Source organism: Phyllobates terribilis, unplaced genomic scaffold (genome assembly GCF_046119375.1).
Source record: "Phyllobates terribilis strain yellow unplaced genomic scaffold, ASM4611937v1 Scaffold_11__3_contigs__length_659146591, whole genome shotgun sequence".
NCBI lineage: Eukaryota > Metazoa > Chordata > Amphibia > Anura > Dendrobatidae > Phyllobates > Phyllobates terribilis.
In genome coordinates, this window is record NW_027362771.1 from 480,361,366 (window position 1) to 480,385,360 (window position 23,995).

The following is a 23,995-nucleotide window of genomic DNA, read 5'->3' on the forward strand; positions in this document are numbered from 1 at the left end:
AGGTTACAAAACCAAAAAAAGTGCTTTAGTAAGTCAGTAAAAAGTAGGTAGGAGTATTTAAAACAAGAAAATGATAAGGGTGCCCATACTTATGCACAGGTCAAATTTTGTTTGAATGCAGATTGCACATTTTCTGTTAGTACAATAAACCTCATTTCAAGGCAGAAACATTACTGTGTCCAACAGTTATTACATATATCAAACTGAAATAGCTGTTGCAAAAACACCAATTTTTATAAAACTTTAAGCTTAAGATTAATAGGGGTGCCCAAACTTTTTCATATAACTGTATATAAGTACTAATTAATAAATATATGTTTATGTTATTGTGATTTTGGGAACACACTTTAAGATGGGTGCTATACAGCAAGTTTTCCCATAACTCAGGTCAAGTGGCCAATGATTGCCGTATCTCACTGCTAAATCGCACTATAGTTCAAGTGAAAGGGCGGGGGTCGCTTTGTGACCCGCAAGGTGTGACAAGCAAGTTGCAAAAAATCCAACCGGTTCCAAGTTTTGGCAGATACGGTGCTTTGTGAGTTGCAATGCGACATCATTCACCTGCATTATTCTGCGATATAGCAGCACATACAGCAATATTTGACCTCACAACCTATGTTGCAACCAAAGGTGCCATATAGACGCAGTTTCATGATCATCTATTATTTGGAGTTTTACTTTATCACTAAGGATCCATCTGCACTGTGCGATGCGCAGAGTTAAACAACTGCTAACATGTTGGCGGTAATTTAATAGCATTACACAGGCAGACTGTGTTTCAGATGTGCACTGAACGATCAGCGATTGAGCGTTCAGTGCACATATGCGGCCATTGTCCTCAGCAGTGCAGGTCCTGTTTACATAGGAAAATGAACTACAAAAAACAACAATCATTTGTGTAAACAAAATATAATTTCAGCCAACTAACGGGCATTTTGCTCGGTCATTGGGTGATTGTCACTTTGTAGACTGCAAGATTATCGTGAAACAAGCATTCATGAAAATCTTGTATTGCAAATGGACCTTAAAGGGAATCTGTCAGCAGGTTTTTGCTATGTAGTCTGACAGCACCACAAGATAGAGACACAGAACCCAATTACTGCGATGTATAACTTAGTATTCTGGGTGCAGCAGCTATGATAGAGATTGAGCAGAGGTCAGTTGTTGAGCTGTGTATAACCCACCCACACCACATGTACACATTGTATAGTGACAGTGAGCTACCAATCAGTAGTGGGGGCGTGGTTGGACTACCCTGCACGTGCCAAATTGTCCTGTAGTGATAATTTCCTGCTGATAAAACACTGGTTGTATTGAAACAGCAAAACACAGCCCAGTAAGTGTCACATCACTGTAATCAAGGACTCTGCTCCTACATTATGGTACACTCAGATTACATAGCAAAAATCTTCTGACAGATTCCCTTTAAATGATAATAACTATGTATTGACTGTAACATTAACACAATTGCTGAGCAAAAAACTTTAATAGAGACCACGGACTGCTATGTTAAAGATGTATCACTGTCTAGATACACACGTCAACACTAACTGCATTCTTTCTGTATGCTGACTATGTCACTGATCATCTACAATCAGTATTCTGACTGTACCAATTCTGCACTACTATCTATACACTGGATACTACTGATACCAGGGAGCAACAGTGGCAGTACCACAGACCACATGCAATCCAGACAATACTCTAATTCAGCAGTTAGCAGCTAAACAACGTACAGGACTGCAGTTCGTCGGCCTATACAATCTATACATCCAGCTGCTGCCAGAGCAGATTCCAGACATCAGAGATATAGAAGCAATGATAAGCTAGTAACAAATACAGAATACAGAGCAGATCAGTCTTGCACCCATAAGACTCAACTGAGGTATAAAATAGAAGATTGCAGAACTCCAGGGATCATTTCAAGCAGCATCAGTGTCTTTGACAAAATCACATGCTACATTTTGACTTTACAAAAGTCTTTGTCAAGCATAACATAATAGTGAATATCCAAATCACATATACCCTCCGCTATGCAAATAAAGTCATTAATCAATTATTTCCAGATTTCAGCTGATTGGTTTGGGTGCTGGATATAGGACCCTCACCGATCTCATTTTTATAGTCTATCCCCAGAACAGGTAACCAACTGTTAAGAGTCGGACAACCAATTTAACTGGGAAACCAGTGATAGATAATGATAGTAATTTTATATCAATAGCTCCAACATATCAGACATTATAGAGTAATACATTTAACACAGATACCAAGAGGCGTGAGGGCCCTGCTCGTAAGCTTACCATCAATGAGGAAATTGGGCGACACGAAAACTTAATAGGGTACTTAAATAACACTGCATGAAGCGGTCTCCAGCCAGTATCTGTACAGGTAAATACAGAGTTCTATTAAATGCATGGAGAGTGTATAAACAGACAATACAAGTGACCAGGTACTGAGTTAAATTTAGGAAGGGCAAAAAGGGAAAAGTTAGTAAGGTGAGGTGATGGGCCAGTTTAAAGAAATACATTTTAGGACACGCTTAAAACTGTGGATACTGGGAATTAATTGAGATGTCCAGGGTGGTCCATTCCAGAGAACTGGTGCAGCACAAGAGAAGTCTTAGAGACAGGAGCGGTAGATTTAGATTATGAAGGATGTTAGTCTTAGAGATGAAAACAGAAATAAAATCTATCAAGGAGCTCATTTTGATTGTCTAATTGGAGAGTTTGTAACTCTTATCTGTGTTTTTCTTAAAGGGAATCTGTCACCACTTTGGAGTTATCAGACCTCTACTATGGCCATACAGGTTATAGAAATGTAAATCTATACTTACCTGTATGGCCCATAGTAGAGGTTTGATTGCAGAGAAAAGTGCTTTAATCAATTTTATTTTGTACAGGCTTGGCGTCCGGGGGACGCCAAGCAATCCCCGCTTATGTGCTTTATTATTCCCCGCCTATATGCGTAATTATCATATCCCCCCCTCGCCTGCACGTCACAGAGCCCTGTGACCGGCCCTGTGACGTGCACTGTGCTCCCTGACTTCCCAGGCATGCACAAAGCGCCGCTCACATAGAGCGCGCTTTGCTTCATCCCGGCCCCGTCTGCCTGTGCACTGCGCCACAGGTTTCTATTGCGCAGGCGCCAGGGAGTCACTGTCACTTTCTGGCGCCTGCGCAATAGAAACCTGCGGCCAAGCCTGTACAAAATAGAATTGATTAAAGCGCTTTTCTCTGCAATCAGACCTCTGCTATGGGCCATACAGGTATGTATAGATTTACTTTTCTATACCCTGTATGGCCATAGTAGAGGTCTGATAACTCCAAAGTGGTGACAGATTCCCTTTAACTCCTCTCAGCTGATTTATGACCCCAGACCACATTGAAGTTGAATGTGCAAGGAAACAAAGAGCCTGCAAAAGCCAAAGTGCAACATTTTTAATGAAACTAAATAGCAAAAAATATTTTAAGCTCCAAATACATGAATATAAGTTAAAAAAAAGTGCCGAAAGGATAGACTCCCATGTTGCTTACGATACTGGCTTCCCAAAACAAAAATGCTTCAGGAAAATGCAAGCAGCCATTTTCCTGATGCGTCTTTTTAGCTGTTTTTTCCAGTGGCGTCCTTACTGTACACTTTCAATTGTATGGAGGCTTTGTTTAGAGTTTGGGGTAGGTCCTGCTGATGGACTCCCTTTAAATACAGTCCAAAAAAATGTAAGTGTCAGGTACAGTGAAGGAAACTTACACTCTGGGGCCCACTCTTTGATTATGCACATGGACCCTTAGTTGTTTATATCTGCTCCTGACGTAAAAAAAAAACAAAACCTGTGGCTGCTACTATATTGCAAAACTTTCTTGCGGCACTTGTATTCCACAGTTGTATATTTGGCTATGAAAATTAAACTCCTCTTTAGCAGTACACACTGTCTCTCCATAAAATAAAAAAAAATATCAATGCATACAAGTCATTTTATCTTTTCAATCTGTGAAATTGTTAAGAATTTAATGAAGCTGCTCCTTAGTCTAATATATTTTATTCTATTTCTTGGAAGGCTGCATGACAATCAATATGGCCTCAATTATCACTCATTGCGGGATGTTACTCAGCTTTTTCAGTCACCTGAATGTCAACCCCTGTGACAACTGAAGTAGAGGATATACTCGTTTTCTCAGATTTTCCAGTAACAGATATAACTAAGATTCATCTAAACAGTCCAAAATAACTTGGCTGATGAGGAAAATGTAAATTTTTAAGTATGAAGATGTTCTACACCAAGCATATCACAATACTTAGACGTACTTGCTCCAAAAGTAAAGGTGTCCATACACCTTACATAAGCGTTGGCCATGCTGATCATTATCTCCTCTGACTCCCTGAAGGGCCCATGAATGTTTGGTTGGACCCTCTGCTCATGTGTTGTCTATGGGGCAAGCAGCGTGAAGAACCGTTTACATGGACCTGCCAGCGGCACACTGCGAACACTGTAAAATTTTACTGATCACTGATTGCTTGAATGACAAAAGCCAACGACGCGACCTCAGCGATCTATACTGTATTGCTCAGCGCACATAGGCTGCCATTGTTCTTGGTAGCACGAGTCCTGTTTACACGGGACGATGCATCACTAAGAATGTTGCATAAACGATCATTTCGCCAGCTGAACTAGCCTTTTTGCTCATTCATTGGTGATTGGCAGCCTGTTTACATGGCAAGATAATCTTGAAACGAGCGTTTTTAACAACGTTCATTGAAGATTATCTTGAATTATAAATGCCCCTTAAGCCATTGGAAGGTTTGTCTGACAGCGGATTATCAGCTGCAGAACAAACGAATTGGGAGACTGAATTCACACTGCCTGATCCTCATCATTGCCAATATTATCTGTAGGGAAAATAGTTTTGGTGACCACCAGGCACATTGGATGGTTGGCCAATTCTATCAAAATCAGTGGGTTCCACCAAGTTTCATCCAATGTGTATGGGATCCTTAAAGGAGTTTTCTGGGCTGAATATAAATTTCTCCAGTCACGCTATGTGAGTGGAACAGGCGGCCATGAGAGGTGGTGAGTTCTTCTTTAATGGAAGTCTTCACACAGAGGCTGGACAGACATCTGTCTGAGGTGGTTTAGTGAATCCTGCATTGAGCAAGGGCTTGGACACGATGACCCTGGAGGTCCCCTCCACCTCTAACATTCTATGATTCTATGATATCCCTCTGCCACATAAGCAGCCGCAGTTTCTTACAGAAGGCTTATCCCTTTTTTGTGAATAAATACATAATGGTGCACAAATAACTTATGCAGTAAGAAAGCTATTAATACACATAATAGAATTTATGTTTAAAAGGCTAATTACCTAGCCCCAGAACTTTCAGCATAGACAGATTACTTAATACACAGACTCCGACATCTGGACTTGTGCAAACCCAGCATGTGTATCCCAACCCATTGTGCAAATGACCACGGACTGGTCTCATCGCCTGCTTTCGGACAGAGTCCTTGGCTGAGTTGTGAAGCTGTTCTTCGTTTGGAACAGAACCCATTATTACCAATTAACCTCCCGTGAACTGCACGTCACCAGCTGAATCGAGAAAATAATTATTCATTCCCGCTAATGGGGAGGGTAAATTCAGCCGCTCTGTGAAGAACTGACAAGATGGGGAGGGGAGGGGAGAGTTCGCCTTTTCAAAGGTGACCTCTCCTTAAAGTTAAAGCTTCACACTGTTTAAGAGAAACTCAGTCCAAAAAAAGACATAATTACTTGTTATTTCTCAGGGCCGCAGGTCCCCAGCTCTCTCTCTCTGTTCAGTAAACTGAGACTATTACATGAGGCAGGTTCCTTGTCTGCAATAGTGCAGAGCAATAGATAGGCAGACACAAAGAAATGGCTGATTTCATTATTTTGTGCAACTTTCCTTCCATTAAAGGAAAAATAACTTCTCTTTTCGGCCATGTTTTTTTTAAAGACACAATTAAGAGATTTACAAAAGTCTGGCAGGCTTTAGTTATCTTCTACATGATATCTGCATGGTCATAAGAAGTCATCAACACCAGTATAATTAAAATATTGACATGAAAATGTAATTATTACACATAGATGATACTTATATACATCATATCTGATGTGACAACCTGATCATTATGCTATGATGAGTGGTGCCTGCAGAAGCATTTTTTCAAAAATTACTTATGTATGAAGTTCATTCTCCTATGCCAACTGCTTATTCATGATCATGTACTGTAGTGCTCCTTTTTAAAAAGAGGTTCTGCAGCAGTGGCCATGTGTGACATAACTTCCGCAAATGTAAAAATATATCTCACCTGCTTATGAGTGTTTCATATCATACCGGAAACTGCATTTTCTTTTTTAAAAAGATTTTATACAGCAGCTGAGATGTGAATAGTAGTAATATAAAGATTGATAGGACTCCCCTCTAAGTTTGGCTATGTGTACACAGAGTTTTTGAAGGAGATTTTGGAGTAAAAACTGAGCGGAAATTCTATAAATCTCAAAACTCCTCAAAAGACTTTGACCTCGATTCATCAGAGCAATTCCACCAGAATTCTTGGGTAAATTGCTTTGAAAAGTCACACAGTTTTGGCGCAACTCAGTATCTGGGCTAAAATTTTGCAACTTTTAGCTTTTTCACACCAGTTTCTTGCAGCTCCACCAAAATTAATAAATTAGGAGTGACTGACAAGTGGCATGCACCCCTGTGCACCACGACAAAAGATCTTATTCTAATCCCCGACTCAGTCTACATGGTAATTCTCGTATCTTATAATTTATATTTTGTACATATGACACAGGGGCAACTGAATTTGCAATGTTAACCCACCGACACAGATGTAATATTACAATATTAGATATCTTACAATAGATACAGGAATGTTATAAGGGTCATATATATATATATATATATATATAATATATATATATAGTAATGCAGCGCGGCTTGCTTGGCATTACTGTAATGGTCCAGGGTGTGTTTTAAGCCGACCATGTACCTCCCCCCTCAGGTGACTGGTCACATCACTGTGACATAACACAGGTCCTGTGCACACAGAATGTCTGATCACATGACTGACATCAGCACAGGTCCTGTGGGTGTGTACTACAGGATATATAAATCCTGGTAGTCTTGAGACAGGGTGTGTAAGGCGTGAGGCCTGTTCCCGTGTGGGACACTGTTAGTGTGAAGCCTGAAAGGTCGAGGTTGGATCCTTAGGTATAAGCGATGCCAGTGGCCTTGGAGGGCACAATCACCTGTGACCTGTTTGCTTATAATCAGTGTGTGTGCATAAAAGCTGAGTGAGTTTCTGGCATCCAGACAGACTCTTGCATCTTTTATGCAGCCACTGACGTTTCTGGATTGCGAGTCATGGGGAAAGCAAAAGAATTGTCAACGGATCTACGGGAAAAGGTAGTAGAACTGTATAACACAGGAAAGGGATACAAAAAAATATCCAAGGAATTGATAATGTCAGTCAGCAGCGTTCAAACTGTGATTAACAAATGGATAATCAGGAGGCTCTGTAAAAACCAAACCACGGTCAGGTAGACCAACAAAAATTTTGGCCACAGCTGCCAGGAAAATTGTTCGGGATGCAAAGAGAAACCCACAAATAACATCAGCTGAAATTCAGGACTCTCTGAAAACTATCGGTTTGGCTGTTTCAATATGCACAATAAGGAGGTACTTGAAGAAACACCAAGGTTACTTACCGGTAGCCGGTTTTTGCTGAGCCCATGACAGCACACCTGGAGAGAGGGATCCGCCCCACCAAGGACAGGAAACCGTCTGAAATAAAAGGGCGGTACCTCTCCCTCGCTTCAGTTGTTTACAGAGCATTGAGAGGACCTCCCAAAGAGGTTAGGCATAAAACCAACACCTACAATATATATACACATATATATAACACCCAAAATAGTGCACACCAGGGTGTGAGAAACAGAAAAAATAGGGAGGGAAAACTACGGGTGCTGTCATGGGCTCAGGAAAAACCGGCTACCGGTAAGTAACCTTGGTGTTTTCCCCTCACCCATGACAGCACACCTGGAGAGAATTTTGGAGAATTATGAGCACCCTAGGGGGGGACCACCGCCTGAAGTACCCTTCTCCCAAAAGGTATGGTCAGAGGAGGACAGATCCAACCGATAGTGTTAAAAGAAGGTGGATGGTGTAGACCAAGTAGCAGCTCTACATATCTGATCGATTGAGAGGTCTACCCTTTCCGCGCAGGAGGTTGCGACAGCTCTGGTGGAATGAGCCCTGACATTGTCCAGGGCCGGAACTCCTGTGGACGTATATGCTAGACAAATGGCCTCCCTAAGCCACCTAGAAATGGTACCCTTGGACACCCCGTGACCTTTCCTATTCCCCTGAAAGGCCAGGAACAAGGAATGGTCCTTCCTCCATACACTAGTCATGTTAATGTACTGTAGTAGTGATCTTCTAACATCTAGGTTATGGAATCTAACTTCCCCTGGGTTTTTAGGATTGCTGCAAAACGAGGGAAGCACAATCTCCTGGTTACAGGTGACCCTATCATAATAAATTTGTGTGTAGGGAGGATTAACCGAAAGGCCCTGCAGGTCACCCACCCTACAAGCAGACGTTAAGGCCACTAAGAGGATGGTTTTAAGGGTGAGGATCTTTGGAGAGACATCCTGTAGGGGTTCGAACGGGTCACTGGTAAGTGCGTTCAAAACCAAATTCAGGTCCCAGGAAGGAACTCTTAGGGACCGAACCGGTCTGGCTCTGGCACAGGACTTGATAAACCTCGAGACCCACCTGTTCCCCGCCAAGTTACAATTATAGAGCGCCCCCAATACTGACACCTGAACTTTAAGAGTCCCCGTGGCTAGACCTAGGTCACGCCCCTTTTGCAGAAACTCCAGGATTCCCCTGATTGGAGGCTTGTCTGATAATGGGGTATCTATAAATTCTAGGAATTTACTCCAGACTCGGTTATAAATTTTTGTCGTTATTGGTTTCCTACTACCCAGCAAGGTAGAGACTAAACCTGGTGAAAACCCCTTGCCACTTAGTAGTGACCTCTCAAATTCCACGCCGCAAGATGGAAACCTCTGGCTTGGGCGTGGAATACTGGTCCCTGAATGAGAAGGTCCGGCCTCTCTGGTAGAACCCAGGGATCTGAAATCGACATTAGTCGGAGCAGGGAGAACCAAGGCCTCTTGGGCCAAAAAGGGGCTATAAGAATTACCCTTGCACCTTCCTCCCGAATCTTCCTCACCACTACTGGAACCATTACTAACGGGGGAAAGGCATAGGCCTTCCTGAACTTCCAAGGGATCTGGAGGGCATCCACAGCATGGAGACTTTCTGCTGGATTTAAGGAACAGAATCTGTCTGCCTTCCTGTTTGCTCTTGTGGTGAACAGGTCTATGTCTGGCTGCCCCCATAACTGGACAATCTGTTGGAAGACCTCCGGGTTTAAGCGCCATTCCCCCTGTCTTAGGGTATGGCGGCTGAGAAAACCTGCCTTTACGTTTTCTACCCCCTTTATGTGAAGGGCACTGAGGGATGGGAGGTGTCGCTCTGCCAGATGAAGGATTCTGTCTGCCACAGCCATCAGAGAGCGTGATCTTGTTCCCCCCTGATGATTCACATAGGCTACTGATGTCCGGTTGTCGGACCTGACCTGGACGTGGTGACCCTGAATGTGAGGAAGGAAGCCTATGAGGGATCTCTCTACTGCCCAAAGCTCCTTTATGTTTGAGGATGCCCCCATCTCGTGGTATGTCCAGTGACCCTGTATTGAGAGCTCTGCCAGATGACCCCCCCATCCGGAACTGCTCGCATCGGTCGTAATCACCCGATCGACTGGTCTGGACCACTGTACGCCTGAGGTTAGATTTCCCCTGTCTGTCCACCACAAAAGGGAATCTACAGCTTCTGGGGAGAGAGAGAACTTGCTTTCTAAATGCCCGTTGAAGGACCTCTGCGCTGACAGGACCTCCCACTGAAGAAGTCTCATATGCCCCTGAGCCCATTTGACTGCTGGGAGACAGGCCGTCATAGAGTCCAGGAGGGACATTGCCTCTCTTAGGGACATCACTGGAGATCGCATGGCTTTCAAGACTAAAACGAGCAATTTGCGGACCTTGTCTTCTGGGAGGAAGCAGGCTTGGAGATGAGAGTCTAGGATTAGACCTAGGAAGGTCTGAGTCCTTGAGGGGGTTAGTTTTGACTTTTGGGAATTTACCAACCACCCTAGCTGATGCAACACTGTCGTGACTTCTAGAAGTTGACTGGAGCAGTGGACTTCTGATTTCCCTACTATTAAGAAATCGTCTAAATAGGGCACGATCACTACGTTCTTGATTCGTAGAAAGGCTGTTACTTCCGCTATTAGTTTTGTAAATATTCTTGGGGCTATGGAGAGGCCGAAGGGTAGGGCAGCAAACTGAAAATGCCTCAGCTCTTCCTGAATGAACAGGGCTACTCTCAGATACTTCTGGTAGTCTGGATGAATTGGGACGTGATAATATGCATCCTTCAAGTCTATTACTGCCATAAAGCAATTGTGGTGTAAGAGCTTCACAGCCGAGCTCACTGACTCCATCTTGAAGGTCTGATTTTCTATTAACTGGTTCAGACTCCTGAGGTTGATGATGGTCCTTAGGGACCCGTTATTTTTTTTTATCATGAACAGAGGGGAATAGAATCCCTTCCCTCTTTGTGGTATCGGCACTTCGAGAAGGACTCGTTTCCTTACTAGCTCTAATATCTCTGCTTCCAGTGTTATCTGTTCTTCCTGGACCTTCCAACTGGGGGTAACCACAGAGGTCCGACAAGGGATCTGGCTGAACCGTATCTTCAGGCCACCACTTACAATGTTCAAAATTCAGGGGTTTGCTGTAATTACTTTCCAAGCTGGAAAAAAGTGGGAAAGCCTCCCCCCCAACCTCCGGCATGGCATCATTGGGAGGATCTCTTTGTATTTGAGGACAGCCAAACATATAGCCAGACTCCTTTTTGGACTTGGTCTCCCATCTTCTCCTGTCTCCTGGAGGGCGACCCCGATTAAATTTCCTCCTCCGAAAACCAAACCTTTTTGAGTCCCCTGGAAATCCTGGGAACCCTTTGTTTTTATCGCCCGCCTTTGCTAAAAGGTCTTCCAACTTTTGGCCAAACAGGAGTCTACCATCACACGGGAGGGAACACAATTTATGCTTTGACTGTAGGTCCCCTGGGCAACCTTTGAGCTACAAGGCCCGTCTGGCAGCATTAGATAGACCTGCTGCTCTAGCCGAAAGCCTGACAGTCTGCTGAAGAGTCCGCCAGGAAGGCCGATGCTGCCTGCATTAGGGGTAGATTTGAAAGGATTCTATCCCTAGAGACCTTTTTATCCTTAAGCTGGTCCGCTACCGCTGGCTTCAGGCCTCCTGCTGCAGCTTCCCAAGTATGACGCAGAAAGGAGTCAGCCTTTTTATCAAGGGCATCTTTTAGGACGCCTGAGTCCTCCAAGGGCAGGGAAGATTTTTTGGACCTGGCTACAGTCCCGTCAACTTTGGGGATCTTATCCCAAGGCTCAGAGTCCATCTCTTCGAAGGGGTACCTTCTTTTAGAGAAGGAGGGTAAGGCCCCTGATCTTTCTGGTCTCTTCCACTCTCGGTCAATGAGGCCCTGAATTTTAGTGTTTACTGGAAAGGAGCGTCTCTTTCTTTCTCCAAGGCCCGCAAACATAACGTCTTCCCGGGATTTGGATGCTTTCTCCTCCCCCAGACCCATGGTTGATCTGACTGCTCTAACCAGTCTGTCCGTACTCTCAATGGGAAAACAGGGTCTACCGTTATCCCATGAGGAAGAGGATGATGAATCACTCAGCCACAGATCCTCAGACTGGGAGGAATCAGAGTTGGAGGAGACATCTCTATGGGATCTTTTCTTCCCTCTAAGCAACCCCTTCAGGGACCCCTGAACCTCTGCGTGGACTATAGACTTTAAATTAGATGCGAAATCCAGGGAATTTTCTGCTATAGTTTTATCAATGCAGTTCGGGCAAAGCGGCTTTTGCCAATCTATGGGAAGGGAAGTTTGGCATAGGGCACACATTCTGTGCTTTTGCTTTGCGCTACTCTTCTTAGGCTCCTATAAAAGGAAGCACATAAGAGACTTCCCATTACTAAAAGGTGACATTCATGAAGATCACTCACCCCTGGAAGTCACAAACGGGTACCGGATTCAGAGGCTGTAGCGGTACCAATGATTCCTTTCTGGATGGACCAGAGGCGCTTGACACCTTGCTCCTGTGGCTGCCACTGCGATTGCTCGAGCGGCTGTCGGTGTGAGAGGCATCCCTCTGCTTCTTCCGTTGCTGAGGGGGGGGGGGGGGGGGTTAGCTGCTGCTCTTGGCTATCCTGGTCAGCCATGCTTCAGAAGCGTACCACGCTTTCAGGATAACCCCCTCCTCCTAAAATAGGGCCATCCAGCACCTCCTCCGGTTCATGGGCCCTCCCCCCTTCCCAGGCCAGAGCTCCATCGAAAAAAACCGGCCTGGAACGCTTCACAGGGCGCCGCCATCTTGGATCGGGCGCCGCCTCCTGACGTCATCTGGCACGCCTCTCCCAGCGTGCCCCGCGCTGTGACGTCAGACGCGTCATACCTGGAAGTTACTGCGCGGCCGGCAGAAGCGGCAGGGGGAGGGCGGCGCAGCGGTCTACGGGAGGACGGAGGACCCCAGGGGAGCTGTGGACGGCGCTTCTGGAGACTGGAACCCGGTGCACAGGCCAGTGCCCGCTCTTCCACACCGGAACAGCCCCAGGTAAGTCTTCTTTCTTCCAGACAGGTTCCCCATCAAGGTCAGGAAACCAACTGAAGCGAGGGAGAGGTACCGCCCTTTTATTTCAGACGGTTTCCTGTCCTTGGTGGGGCGGATCCCTCTCTCCAGGTGTGCTGTCATGGGTGAGGGGAAAAAATGGACTGCATGGTCGAGTCGCCAGAAGAAAGTCATTACTGCGCAAATGCCACAAAGTATCTCGCCTACAATATGACAAACAGCACAGAGACAAGCCTCAAAACTTCTGGCACAAGGAATTTGGAGTGATGAGACCAAAATTTAACTTTTTGGCCACAACCATAAACGTTACATTTGGAGAGAGGTCAACAAGGCCTATGATGAAAGGAACACCATTCCTACAGTAAAGCACGGAGGTGGATCGCTGATGTTTTGGGGATGTGTGAGCTACAAAGGCACAGGAAACTTGATAATAATTGAAGGAAAGATGAATGCAGCACGCTATCAGCAAATACTGGAGGCAAATTTGCACTCATCAGCCCGGAAGCTGCACATGGGACATACTTGGACGTTGCAACATGACAACGATCCAAACCACAAGGCCAAGTCGACCTGTCTTTGGCTACAGCAGAACAGAGTGAAGGTTCTGGAGTGGCTATATCAGTCTCCTGACCTCAATATCATTGAGCCACTCTGGGGAGATCTCAAGCCCGCAGTTCATGCTAGACTGCCCAGTAATTTACAGGAATGGAGGCTTTTTGCCAAGAAGAATGGGCAGCTTTACCATCTGAGAAATTAAAGAACCTCATCTACAACTACAACAAAAGACTTCTAGCTGTCATTGATGTTAGAGGGGGCAATACACGGAATTAAGAACTGGGGCATGTGAACTTTTGATCCGGGTCATTTGGATGTTTTTGGTTGTAATTAAGATTAAGATTTAAAAAGAGAAAACACAGTAGTTTGACAATAAATGGCTTCACCCAACCAATAACCATGAGTGGAGAAAAAGTTTTTTTTGTTGTCATTCATATTCTCTGTACAGGTTTGAGTGGTAGAACCTCTGTGCTTTGGTGCAAGGAGGGACCAGAGGGGAGTGAGTAAGTGCCTACTCGGCCTGACCAAGGTCGCACGGCGGCTCAATCGACTCCGTGAATCAGGGAGGGACCGAACAGGGGGACCAGGTGCCACTCTGGGACCTACATTGTGAGAGAGCAGGTGACTCCCACGGGTCAGATGGCAGGAACTGACCGGTACAGCGGATGCGCACGGCAGGAAGGCTGACGGGTGGTCCGGATAGATAAGCAGGCTGGTTCAGCAGATAGCCAGACGGGTACTCCGGGTAGGCAAGCTGGCGGGCAAGACAGGTAACAGGCAGGTGCTTCCAGGTAGGCAGGCTAGTGAGCACGGCAGGTAACTGGCAGGCAGACTGTCGAGCAGGACTGACAGGCAGACTGGCGGGCAGGACTGACAGGCAGCGGGACCTGAGGGCTGAAGCAAGTGTTAGCACACAGAACAACAACCTTGCACAGGCACCTCCATATTGGAGGAGGTGCTTTAAAAGGGAGGGAGCGCGCGCGCGCACCCTAAGCACAGTGCCCGGGAAGTGCGTGCCACAGTAGCTACAGGACAGGAGCCGGAAGACGCCGAACCAGGGCCGTGGCGGTGACGGGAACGGCGTCTCTGTCTGCCCGGCAGGAGGCAGAGAAACCGATGCTACACTCTGAAACAAGGCCAAGAAAGGAAAAATGCTGTCGGGGTGTGTTAACTTTTGAGCACAACTGTAATATATATATATATAATAAATAAATGTACATAGATGGAAGGGTCTTACAGAAGTTAAAGGCAAGAGGTGAACCATATTCTCAAAAGGTAAAGGCTGATATTTTTGGCTACAAATTACAGAAAAGGCTGTTATCAAATAATAAAACATATTAACATTTTGATTAATAAACATGTAAATATATGTAGAACTGTTCACAGCTGTCATGTGGTCCAAGCTATGATATATTCCTAATACACTGCTTTACACTTGTGTAAATATTTCTCAAGGTCGATATAACTCTATGCCAAGTTTCTGAAAGAAAAAAGGGGATAAATTAAATGTTTTATGAACGTCCGTCACTGTTACATTCTTAACCTATTCTGCATACATTAGCTAAAGCCATCATCTCTTAAAGCACAGATCAGTCACACACTGCAGAGCGTCATCAGTGTGCAAATATACAGTTTATGTCCCATGTACAGTAGCTATTAATTCTCATATTATTCAGTTGCATTTCTTTTAGGCTAGGGTCACACAACCATTTTTTCTCTCATCCATTGTGCTAACTTCACACTAATCAGAGTGTGATCAGAGTGTGATCAGATGGGAAAAAAAATTCTTCATCTTCTCCATTCCGTCAGTCCATCAAAATCGCAGCACACTCAGATGTCATCCGAGTGCAGTCCAATGTTTTACATAGACTAATTGACTTGCATGTCGGAGTGTGATCCAAATGGCAGATGCAAATCGGGCAGGCTATGATTTTTTTCCTTGGACAGACTCTGTCCAAGGGAAAAAATCAGACATGTGCACTGCCCCATAGACTAACCTTGATCCGAGTGCGACCCGGTATTTTGTTGGATTGAACTAGAACCAAAAATAAGGACGTCTGCACAAGCCCTTAGAGTGGATAGTGTGGATACATATCTAGGCTTGGGCGTTACAGCAAGACAACTTATTCAGGGTTGTCAACTGTCCAGAAATTCCTGGACAGCCCACAGAAAGAGGGCATTTTTTTGCACTTTTCGAAAAAAAAAATTTTTTGATCTATTGATCTATCAGTGACTTTTTTATTTTTTTTTTTTTATTTTTTTTTTTAAAGCTACAGGAGCATGTACAGATTATTGTGATTGTTATTTTGCAGTTCACAGTGGTTGCTGCTAATGTGTTCATATCAGAATTCTGGGCTATAGACACATTATTTAAAATCTTAATTATGCATTATGGTTTTCCATTTTGTCTGTAAAAAATGTTGGCTGTCAGTGAATTTTTTTTAAAGTTGTAAAACAAAACAATAAAAAGAGGACAACTCATCCAACAGATTAGTATTCAAAATAGATGTACCCATAAAAGAGGGTGTTCACCTTTTAAGGCCATCAGTATTTGGTCAGTATTTTTTCTCAGGCATGGAAGCCAAAACCAGGTGAGGAACAATCAGAGAAAAGGTATAATAGAAACAAGTCACCAATTCTGCATTTATCACCCACTCCTGAGAAAAAATACTGACTGAATACTGACCAAATACTGATAGTGGGGCTGTGGCCTTAATGTGTTTCTCACCTTGTTATGGCTTATAACTGCTAATGTCTGGCATCTCCCGCTGCGTCTTCCTTTCTACACAGGAGTGTTGGATGGTTCACCAAACATAGTAGGTAAGTAGAAAAGAGATTAAATTGGTGCGGTCACTCCAATAGAATGTAGTATCCGCCCAGAGGTAGGATAAATGATGATTCCCACAGGTTTCAAGACACTGTACAAATAAAATAGGATTTTTTACCTCTTGACTGATACTACATTCTGTTGAAGGGACAGCGCCAATTTAGCATCTGTCTCTTACTACATGCTAAGGCTATGTTCACATATCCAGTAATCATCACTTAGAACGGATCCAGCAGCAATCCAGTAACAAAAAAAGTTGTGCAGACAACTTTTTTGTCCAGCTAAAAAATATGATTTCAACAGGATTCGTTTTTTTAACACTGAAGTCTATGGAAAACTGATCTGTTAATTAGCCATCCATTTGAAAAGGATCCGTTTTTTTGCTTACTTTATCAGTTTCAATTGGAACAAAACCAATGGCTATTTAACTGATCAGTTTTCCATGGACTTCAATGTTAAAAAAACGGATCAAGTTGAAATCAGTTTTTTTTAGCTGGATAAAAAAAGTTGTGTCTGCACAACTTTTTTGTTAATGGATTGCTGCTGGATCTGTTCTAAGTGATGATTACTGGACATGTGAACTTAGCCTTACCTACTGTTGAACGTAGTCCTTAACAAAAAGAAATTAAAAAAGCAAGTTGGCAGCCTTGTACACAAAGAAAAAAAGGCTTAATTCTAAAAAGTGGAAGAAGGGTCCACGAGGACTGGGCTCCAGCAAAAATGAGAAAACGTTAAAACATAACTTGCATTATGCAATTAAAAACATGGTGAGAAAAAGTAAAAAAGATAAAAAAAGAGTAAGGATCCATAAGCTTACGCGTTTCGGGTTAGCAACCTTTATTCACAGCTATAAGGGTTGTGAACCTGAAACGCAAAGGCTTATGGATCCTTAATCTTTTTTAGCTTTTTTCCTTTTTCTTACTATGTTTTTAATTGCACAGTAAAAGTGAAGAAAAAGCAAAAAAGATAAAAAAGATTAGGGATCCATAAGCTTACGCGTTTCTGGTTTGCAACCCTTATTCATAGCTGTGAATAAAGTTTGCTAACCTGAAACACATAAGCTTATGGATCCTTAATTTTTTTTTTATCGTTTTTGCTTTTTCTTACCATATTTTTAAATTGCACAGTAAAAGTTATTCTTTAACATTTTCTCATTGGTGCTGGAGCCCATTCCTCATGGACCCTTCTCTCCCATTTCTGACCTGGACACCAGCCTGGTGTGTTCCTATACTCCTTGCACCACATCCTGACCAAACATGGTCTACCAGGGTTCCTATGTGAATACGAGTGGTTTTCACACAATTGTCCTCCTTGGAAGGTGAGCCGATTATCATTTTTTCTCCTTTCCTTAATTCCGAGGAGACCTTGTTGCACGAGAACCAGGTCAGATGGCTCTATTCCAGCACCCAGCAACTAATTAATGCGTTAGATGATATCAATAACTGTCACAGTATAAGGTGACATCATTGCAGCTCCCGGGTTGAGTATTGGCTTGAAAAAACAAACCTTTTCCTGGCTGACATACAGCGTTTGGCCTCAGTCACACTGGAATATGGAACAGGATCACGTTCCGCTGCACTCAACACCTGGCACCCTTTCTCTAGTTGCCAGTAGACAGTGCGCTAGCCCCGACCAGGCTGCTTTACACTACCAAGCCGTAAAATAATATTGATAGAACAAGAAGAAGCCGTGTCATAGGTTGCAGACTCCTCAGCAGGAGCGAGGTAATCACTTACTGTCTGCACGCACCCACCCAAAGCCCGCTTCTCTTGTAACATTTGATGTCCTGTTCTCCCTATGAAGCAGACTGCTCCAGGAATACAGCGTGCTCAGTTTATCAATGAATGAGTTTTAAATAGTCAAAAAAAGCTTCGCTTCTCCCCCCCTTCTCCTGCCTTATCGCTCTCTGAGGCCAAAGGAAAGAGCTGCTTTGTGACAGGACATTCTTCTTAGTGCAGAACAAATGGGATCAGCAATGCTAAGTGACACCACTTTGCCTCGCTCTATAACTACCGACCCAGCTGGGAGAGGATGTCCCCTTGGGAAAAGAGGAACCATGGTGATGGATGGGCGCCCCAATCACTGCCACGGGGAAATGGAGCACCTAGCACCGAAATGCATTATGGGTCACCAAAGACTAGAAGTTGATCTTAGAAATTAAAATTTGCTCAGTTTGTGTTTGTAGCACAGAAGGTTAATCGTTTTCCATGCAAACTGGATTCTTTGATACAATGATGGCAACAAGTACTGGGGGGGTCACATAAAGTCAGCTTTTGGGGGGGAACACATGGGCTAAGTATAAAATAACAGATACCATAGGACAATATCCAAACACACAAATACTATAAAGTCCCTAGCGCTTGAAATTCATCACATGTAGGAATTTCCTTGTCTTACATCTACATCCATACTGCACCTTGCTAGAATGACTGACACAGCTGGGTCTCCTATTTCAAGAACCACATGACACAATGGAGCAAAGCAGCAGGACATAAAAGTGAATGTAATTTACAATTCCTAATATATGTTAATGTAGAGCTTATTCACAATATTGTTCTTCCTTAAGGTGGCCACATACATTACATTAATGTTGACATAACCCACCAATTTCAACCAACCATTTAAAGTATATGGAAGGTGTATTGCGGGGTCCTGACATTTCTCCATTGACACATTGATGTCAGTGGAAAGAAGTATTGGACTGATGGATTTTAACATTATTTTTGGCTTTTAGGAGAGATAAACCATCACTTAAGTCTTGCAGTACTGAATGCATATGGGCTAGAAAATGGGGCAGGAGGAACAGTTGTCAACTGAGTGAGCGTTTAGCAGAAAGATGTCTAATATGTATGGCAAAACTTTTACTTTTCTTTCACAAAACCTGATAAAACTAATTTATTGATGAATCCTATTGACTTCAGCAGCATTTTACAATAAGAGAAAATGCATCACTTCCATGTGATTAGTTCTCTCGGCTTACCCCAGCTTCATCATTAATGGGTTTCTTGTGATAACTTTTGATCCCATATCATCAAAAGTAAATAATTTGGATTGATATATTGAAAAATCCTAAAAGTACAAGTCATAGGCAGAACTTTATTCTCCTGGAAGCAAGTATAGGCACCTATATACAACAAATACAGGGAAGATCTTTTTATACCTGCAAACCCTAGTTTTTCTAAAGAAAGGTAAATTTATATTATGATGACCCCATTGGCCATAAAGTGGAAAAGTATCCTTTCTAATGCCTGCTGGCTATCAGATACATCCATCGATCATCGTTTTACATTACTACCAGTAACCCTATATATCGCAATTTACAAAGAAGATATCTGATTCTTTCTTAAATCTACCCACACCTTCAGTCATTAACAAATCCTGTGGAAGCAGGTACATAACTTTAGGATGCAACCAGCTTTACAACTTAGGCCACTGCCCCACTATCAGTATTTGGTTCAGTATTTTTTCTCAGGAGTGGGAGCCAAAACCAGGAGTGGGTGATAAATCCAGGAGTGGGTGATAAATGCACAATTGGTGACTTGTTTCTATTATACCTTTTCTCTGATTGTTCCTCACCTGGTTCTGGCTCCCACTCCTGAGAAAAAATACTGACCGAATACTGACCCAATACTGATAGTGGGGCCGTGGTCTTAGATGAAATTACACTTCCTTTAACCATAAGCAATTCAATGTTAGGACTGGGAAAATAATCATTTATTTTATAAGGGCCATATACATATTTATATAAAGTTATCCTATACCCCTCTGCTTTTTCTTCTTTAGGGTAAATACTTTTAGTCTTGCTAAGCAATAACTAAGAATCTCCATACATCTTATACGTATGGTTGCCCTTCTTCCAACTCTTTTCAGCTCTCTGAAATCTTTTTGACTGGTGCCCAAAACTGGAGTGCCTGCTCACAATATGGTCACACAAGTGGTTAAATGCACTCTTTTCAAGACACTATGCCCTTCCTAAAAAAATACATTATATTGTTGGCTTTTGATGCAGCAGACTGGCATTATGATCAACAATTGCTCCCAAAGCCTTCTCCATTATACACTCACCCAACAGCGATCCATTCAGGGTATAAGTAACATGCTTCTTTTCTGCCTTAAAATATATATCTTAGCCATTTTGCTGTTCATTTAGTTAATTTATTCAGGTCACCTAACAGGGATATAAGATTCTGTATGGCATCTACAACTACAAAGCTTTGTGTCATCTAAGTATACAGGAAGAGAAATATGAAGTGCAAATTTTGCATCAATTAAAACCATTATATATATCACTCATGATATATTCACAAGCAGATTTATTGCAGACATTTTTGAGACTGAGAATCAGTACCATACATCTTAGGGCTGTTTCTGCAGCAAGCACGTGGATTTTTTCCCAAACCCCCTGTTTAGATTAATGGAACGCTTGAAGAAATGTTTGCAACAAATCTGAATTTACCCAAAATGATCTTTGTGCCTCCTCCAACGTTTGATTCCTGAATTCTCTACTAATTTTGCCTACTTTTATAATAAGGGCACCAAACACACCATTCTGGGTTTGCTATATAAAATAGGAAGAGGAAAAGTTTGGCACATCCATCCCATCAAATTAAAGTCCTTTATTAGAATTCCATTAAAATGAGTGGATCCATACAAAAAATATGACAAATCTGATGCATTTCAAACCTTGTTAGAACTAATAATCAACTATGCTAAACCTTTGTTATTTAGAAGCTTTTCTTGAGAGCCCTTCATTATAATCCCCTTTGACAGATCTTGGATTCAACAGTTTATAGTTTACAAGAAAACCTCTATTTACAAACAACATAAAGTATCATTTGCACATGGACACATCTGATGCCAAAATACAAAATATCACCACGAGTAACGCCATAACTCATAATTTACATTTATCTCGGATTAGCTCTTTTTTTTTTCTAATACATAGATGCTAATTAGAAAAACAATGGCTCTCTATATAGAATGTGACTCATTGAAATAAAGCATGGAGGAAAGGAACAAGCTACACCTGGTATTTGTAGAATGGGTTAAAAATAGAAACACATGAACAATTTCTTACAGCGAGCCTGGCGGTTATATAATTAAAACCTTTCTGTTCCTTACTGTAGATTTCATGAAAACTTTAGCTAAAAGTAAAGGGAAAGATGTTCTTATCGCAGCAGCAGCTCAGAAAATCCTTATTAGAAGAACCCCTTTAATTTTAGCAACTTTACATTATACAAGCTGGGAGAACAGAAGCAGACCCTGGTGAAATGAATGTTTATCAGCTATTTCCAGTAGTAAGGAGCAGACTCTCCACTGCCTCCATCACCCAAAAATACAAAAAAAAAAAACACTTTTTTTTCCTGGGAACATGAAAGCAGTGCAGAAAATGCAACCATCACAATTATAAGTTCAGAGCATTTTGCAAAAATAAGATGTAGCCTGGATGATGCTATTAAAGAGATTGGCCGCAAATGTCATCATTACACTAAAGTGAATGTCAAAAGCAGAATTGGGCTGAAGAAGAAACATGCAGAAAACAGAGAGTAATAGCATACCTCCTGCAATGGTTGCAGAGACTTGGAGCACTGTGTGTATGGACACTTCATGGTATTCCTGCACTAGTATTTAAGAGGCTGATTATACAGAATTTCTACAATACACACCCAGGTTACAATTAGCATTGTAAATTCTATTGCCAGGCTAAATATATCAAACTCTGCTCTCTATAGTCATAAATATTCTCTATACATCCAACTATAGCAAATGATACAGACAACAGCATTATGCAAAACAAGGGGATAAAAAAAAGTCTGTGGACCTTGCAGGCTGTTACATCTGGTCCCTAAATGCTGCATTAAGCACCTGCTGTCCACTCTGCACTGTTATGTACTAGAATGCCATGCTGGTGGAGGTGTTGGCATCAAAGTGGCAGTGTAACAAGGGGGTGCCAGATGTGAGTAGCCATGTGAGTTCGGGGTGACAATATTTGCCTTAAAATCAGCACCATCTGATGCTGCAGACCATCAGCATTTGTCTGCAATGCCCAATTGTATAACAAGCCCAAGTTTGCCCTATTATGCCACCTCCTGTAGATCAGACTGGGGGCACCAGTCAGAAGTGTGTGCATAGTACAAGATCTCAAAATGACTTTGACAATAGCCACCGCATCAATGAAAAGCTTTACAAGCCCACAGGGCTGATAGAATTAATCACACACCTGGCTCCTTATAGGGGGATATATACAATCACTTGACAACTCCTATGGATTCCTAAATATAGTCACTCCCCTAGATTTAAGGAGCACACCTCTTCACCAGGGGATCTAAAAAACACACACACACCTGGCAATTTAACCCCGAGTCTGCAAGTCTGCTCCCACCATCAGAGCTCTGCATTGCAGGCTACTCCAGCAGTGTCAGGGCTACTAGCCATAATGGGCAGTGGGCTCTGGAAGTGGCTGCCTGTACTCACCGCTGCTGGGGAGTGCAATGCTTGGAATGCTGTTCAGAGTCCAAAAACAAGTGCTAGACCCATGTGGCTGCATGGGGAGTTAACCCCCTGGGTGCCAGCAGGAAAGTAGCAATAAACTATCACAAGAGCACTGCCACCTAATACATCCAGGTGATCTGTGTGTGCAGCTCCACTGAGCAGATACAGGTGGTACCCTGGCACTGTCCTGCCCATGCACAGTGCCCCCAGTCCTCCTCTTACCTCCTGTCCCACCAGCAGCAGTGGTAATGGGGTGGTGATCAGAGAGGTCTCCTGTCTCCTGCTCTCCTGTCAGTCATTGTGCAGAGGATCAGCACCGACACCCGACAGCCCCCTCCCTCCCTCTCCAGCCTCCGGGCTGCTCCCCACGTGTCTCCGGCTCTGCTGCTGCTGCTCCAAGCGGGACCAGGTCCCCTCCCCTCGGTGATGACTCAATCCTGGTCCCCTGGATGCTGGCGGTGTGCTCGGTGCTCGGCTGCTCCGCCGCTAATGCGCAGCCCGGATCATTGATCACAGGTCAGGCTGCTGAATAAGCCATTAGCTGCACTGCTCTGCTGTACGCGGGCGGCTGCTACTGCTGCTGTAACACTGCTGCCCAGTGCCGCCCAGACAGGGCACCGACTGCGGGCACAGCAGCTGGCTCAGGTGGTGCACAAGTCAGGCAGCTCATAGACATTTATCCCTGGGCACAGCCATCTGTACTGAGCGGCACAACCATGTGTGATCTGTGCTGTTACATGGACTGCAACTAAACTTACTGCAGAAATAATGCAGCTCCAAAGAGTTAAATACAAATCCATCTGGGGTCATGACATAAAAAAGCTACATTACTTCATAAATCCAAAAATCATAGTTTCTAAAGGTTATTAATTATTATGCTTCGCTTATATAGCGCCATCAATTCCACAGCACTTTACCGACATCATTATCTCTGTCCCCATTGGGGCTCACAATCTACAGTCCCTATCAGTAAGGCTATGGAGTGTGGAGGAACCCAGAGGAAACCCACACAAACACAGGGAGAACATATGAACTCCTTCCAGATGTTGTCCTTGGTGGGACTTCAACCTAGGACCCCAGCGCTACAGTGAGCCATGGTGCTGCCCATAAGGCCACGGCCCCACTATCAGTATTTGGTCAGTATTCGGTCAGTATTTTTTCTCAGGAGTGGGAGCCAAAACCAGGAGTGGAACAGTCAGAGAAAAGGTATAATAGAAACAAGTCACCAATTCTGCATTTATCACCCACTTCTGGTTTTGGCTCCCACTCCTGAGAAAAAATACTGACCGAATACTAATAGTGGGGCCGTGGCC

The 23,995-nt window shown here is 43.4% G+C and overlaps 1 protein-coding gene across 6 annotated transcripts in view; it reads right to left on the minus strand.

The window, feature by feature from the left end:
- Positions 1–23,321, minus strand: part of MEGF11 (multiple EGF like domains 11) — a 752,211-nt gene extending 728,890 nt beyond the window's left edge. For 2 of the 6 annotated variants that reach the window (XM_073653443.1, XM_073653439.1), the window contains exon 1: positions 22,665–22,849. In XM_073653443.1, the coding sequence (XP_073509544.1) occupies positions 22,665–22,737 (73 nt within the window). In that variant the 5' untranslated portion in view covers positions 22,738–22,849. Of the gene's footprint in view, positions 1–21,748; positions 21,845–22,664; positions 22,850–22,904 lie in introns of those variants that run through there. The other 4 variants (XM_073653441.1, XM_073653440.1, XM_073653444.1 and 1 more) reach the window with 4 other exon arrangements.
- Between the last annotated feature and the right edge of the window lie 674 nt (positions 23,322–23,995).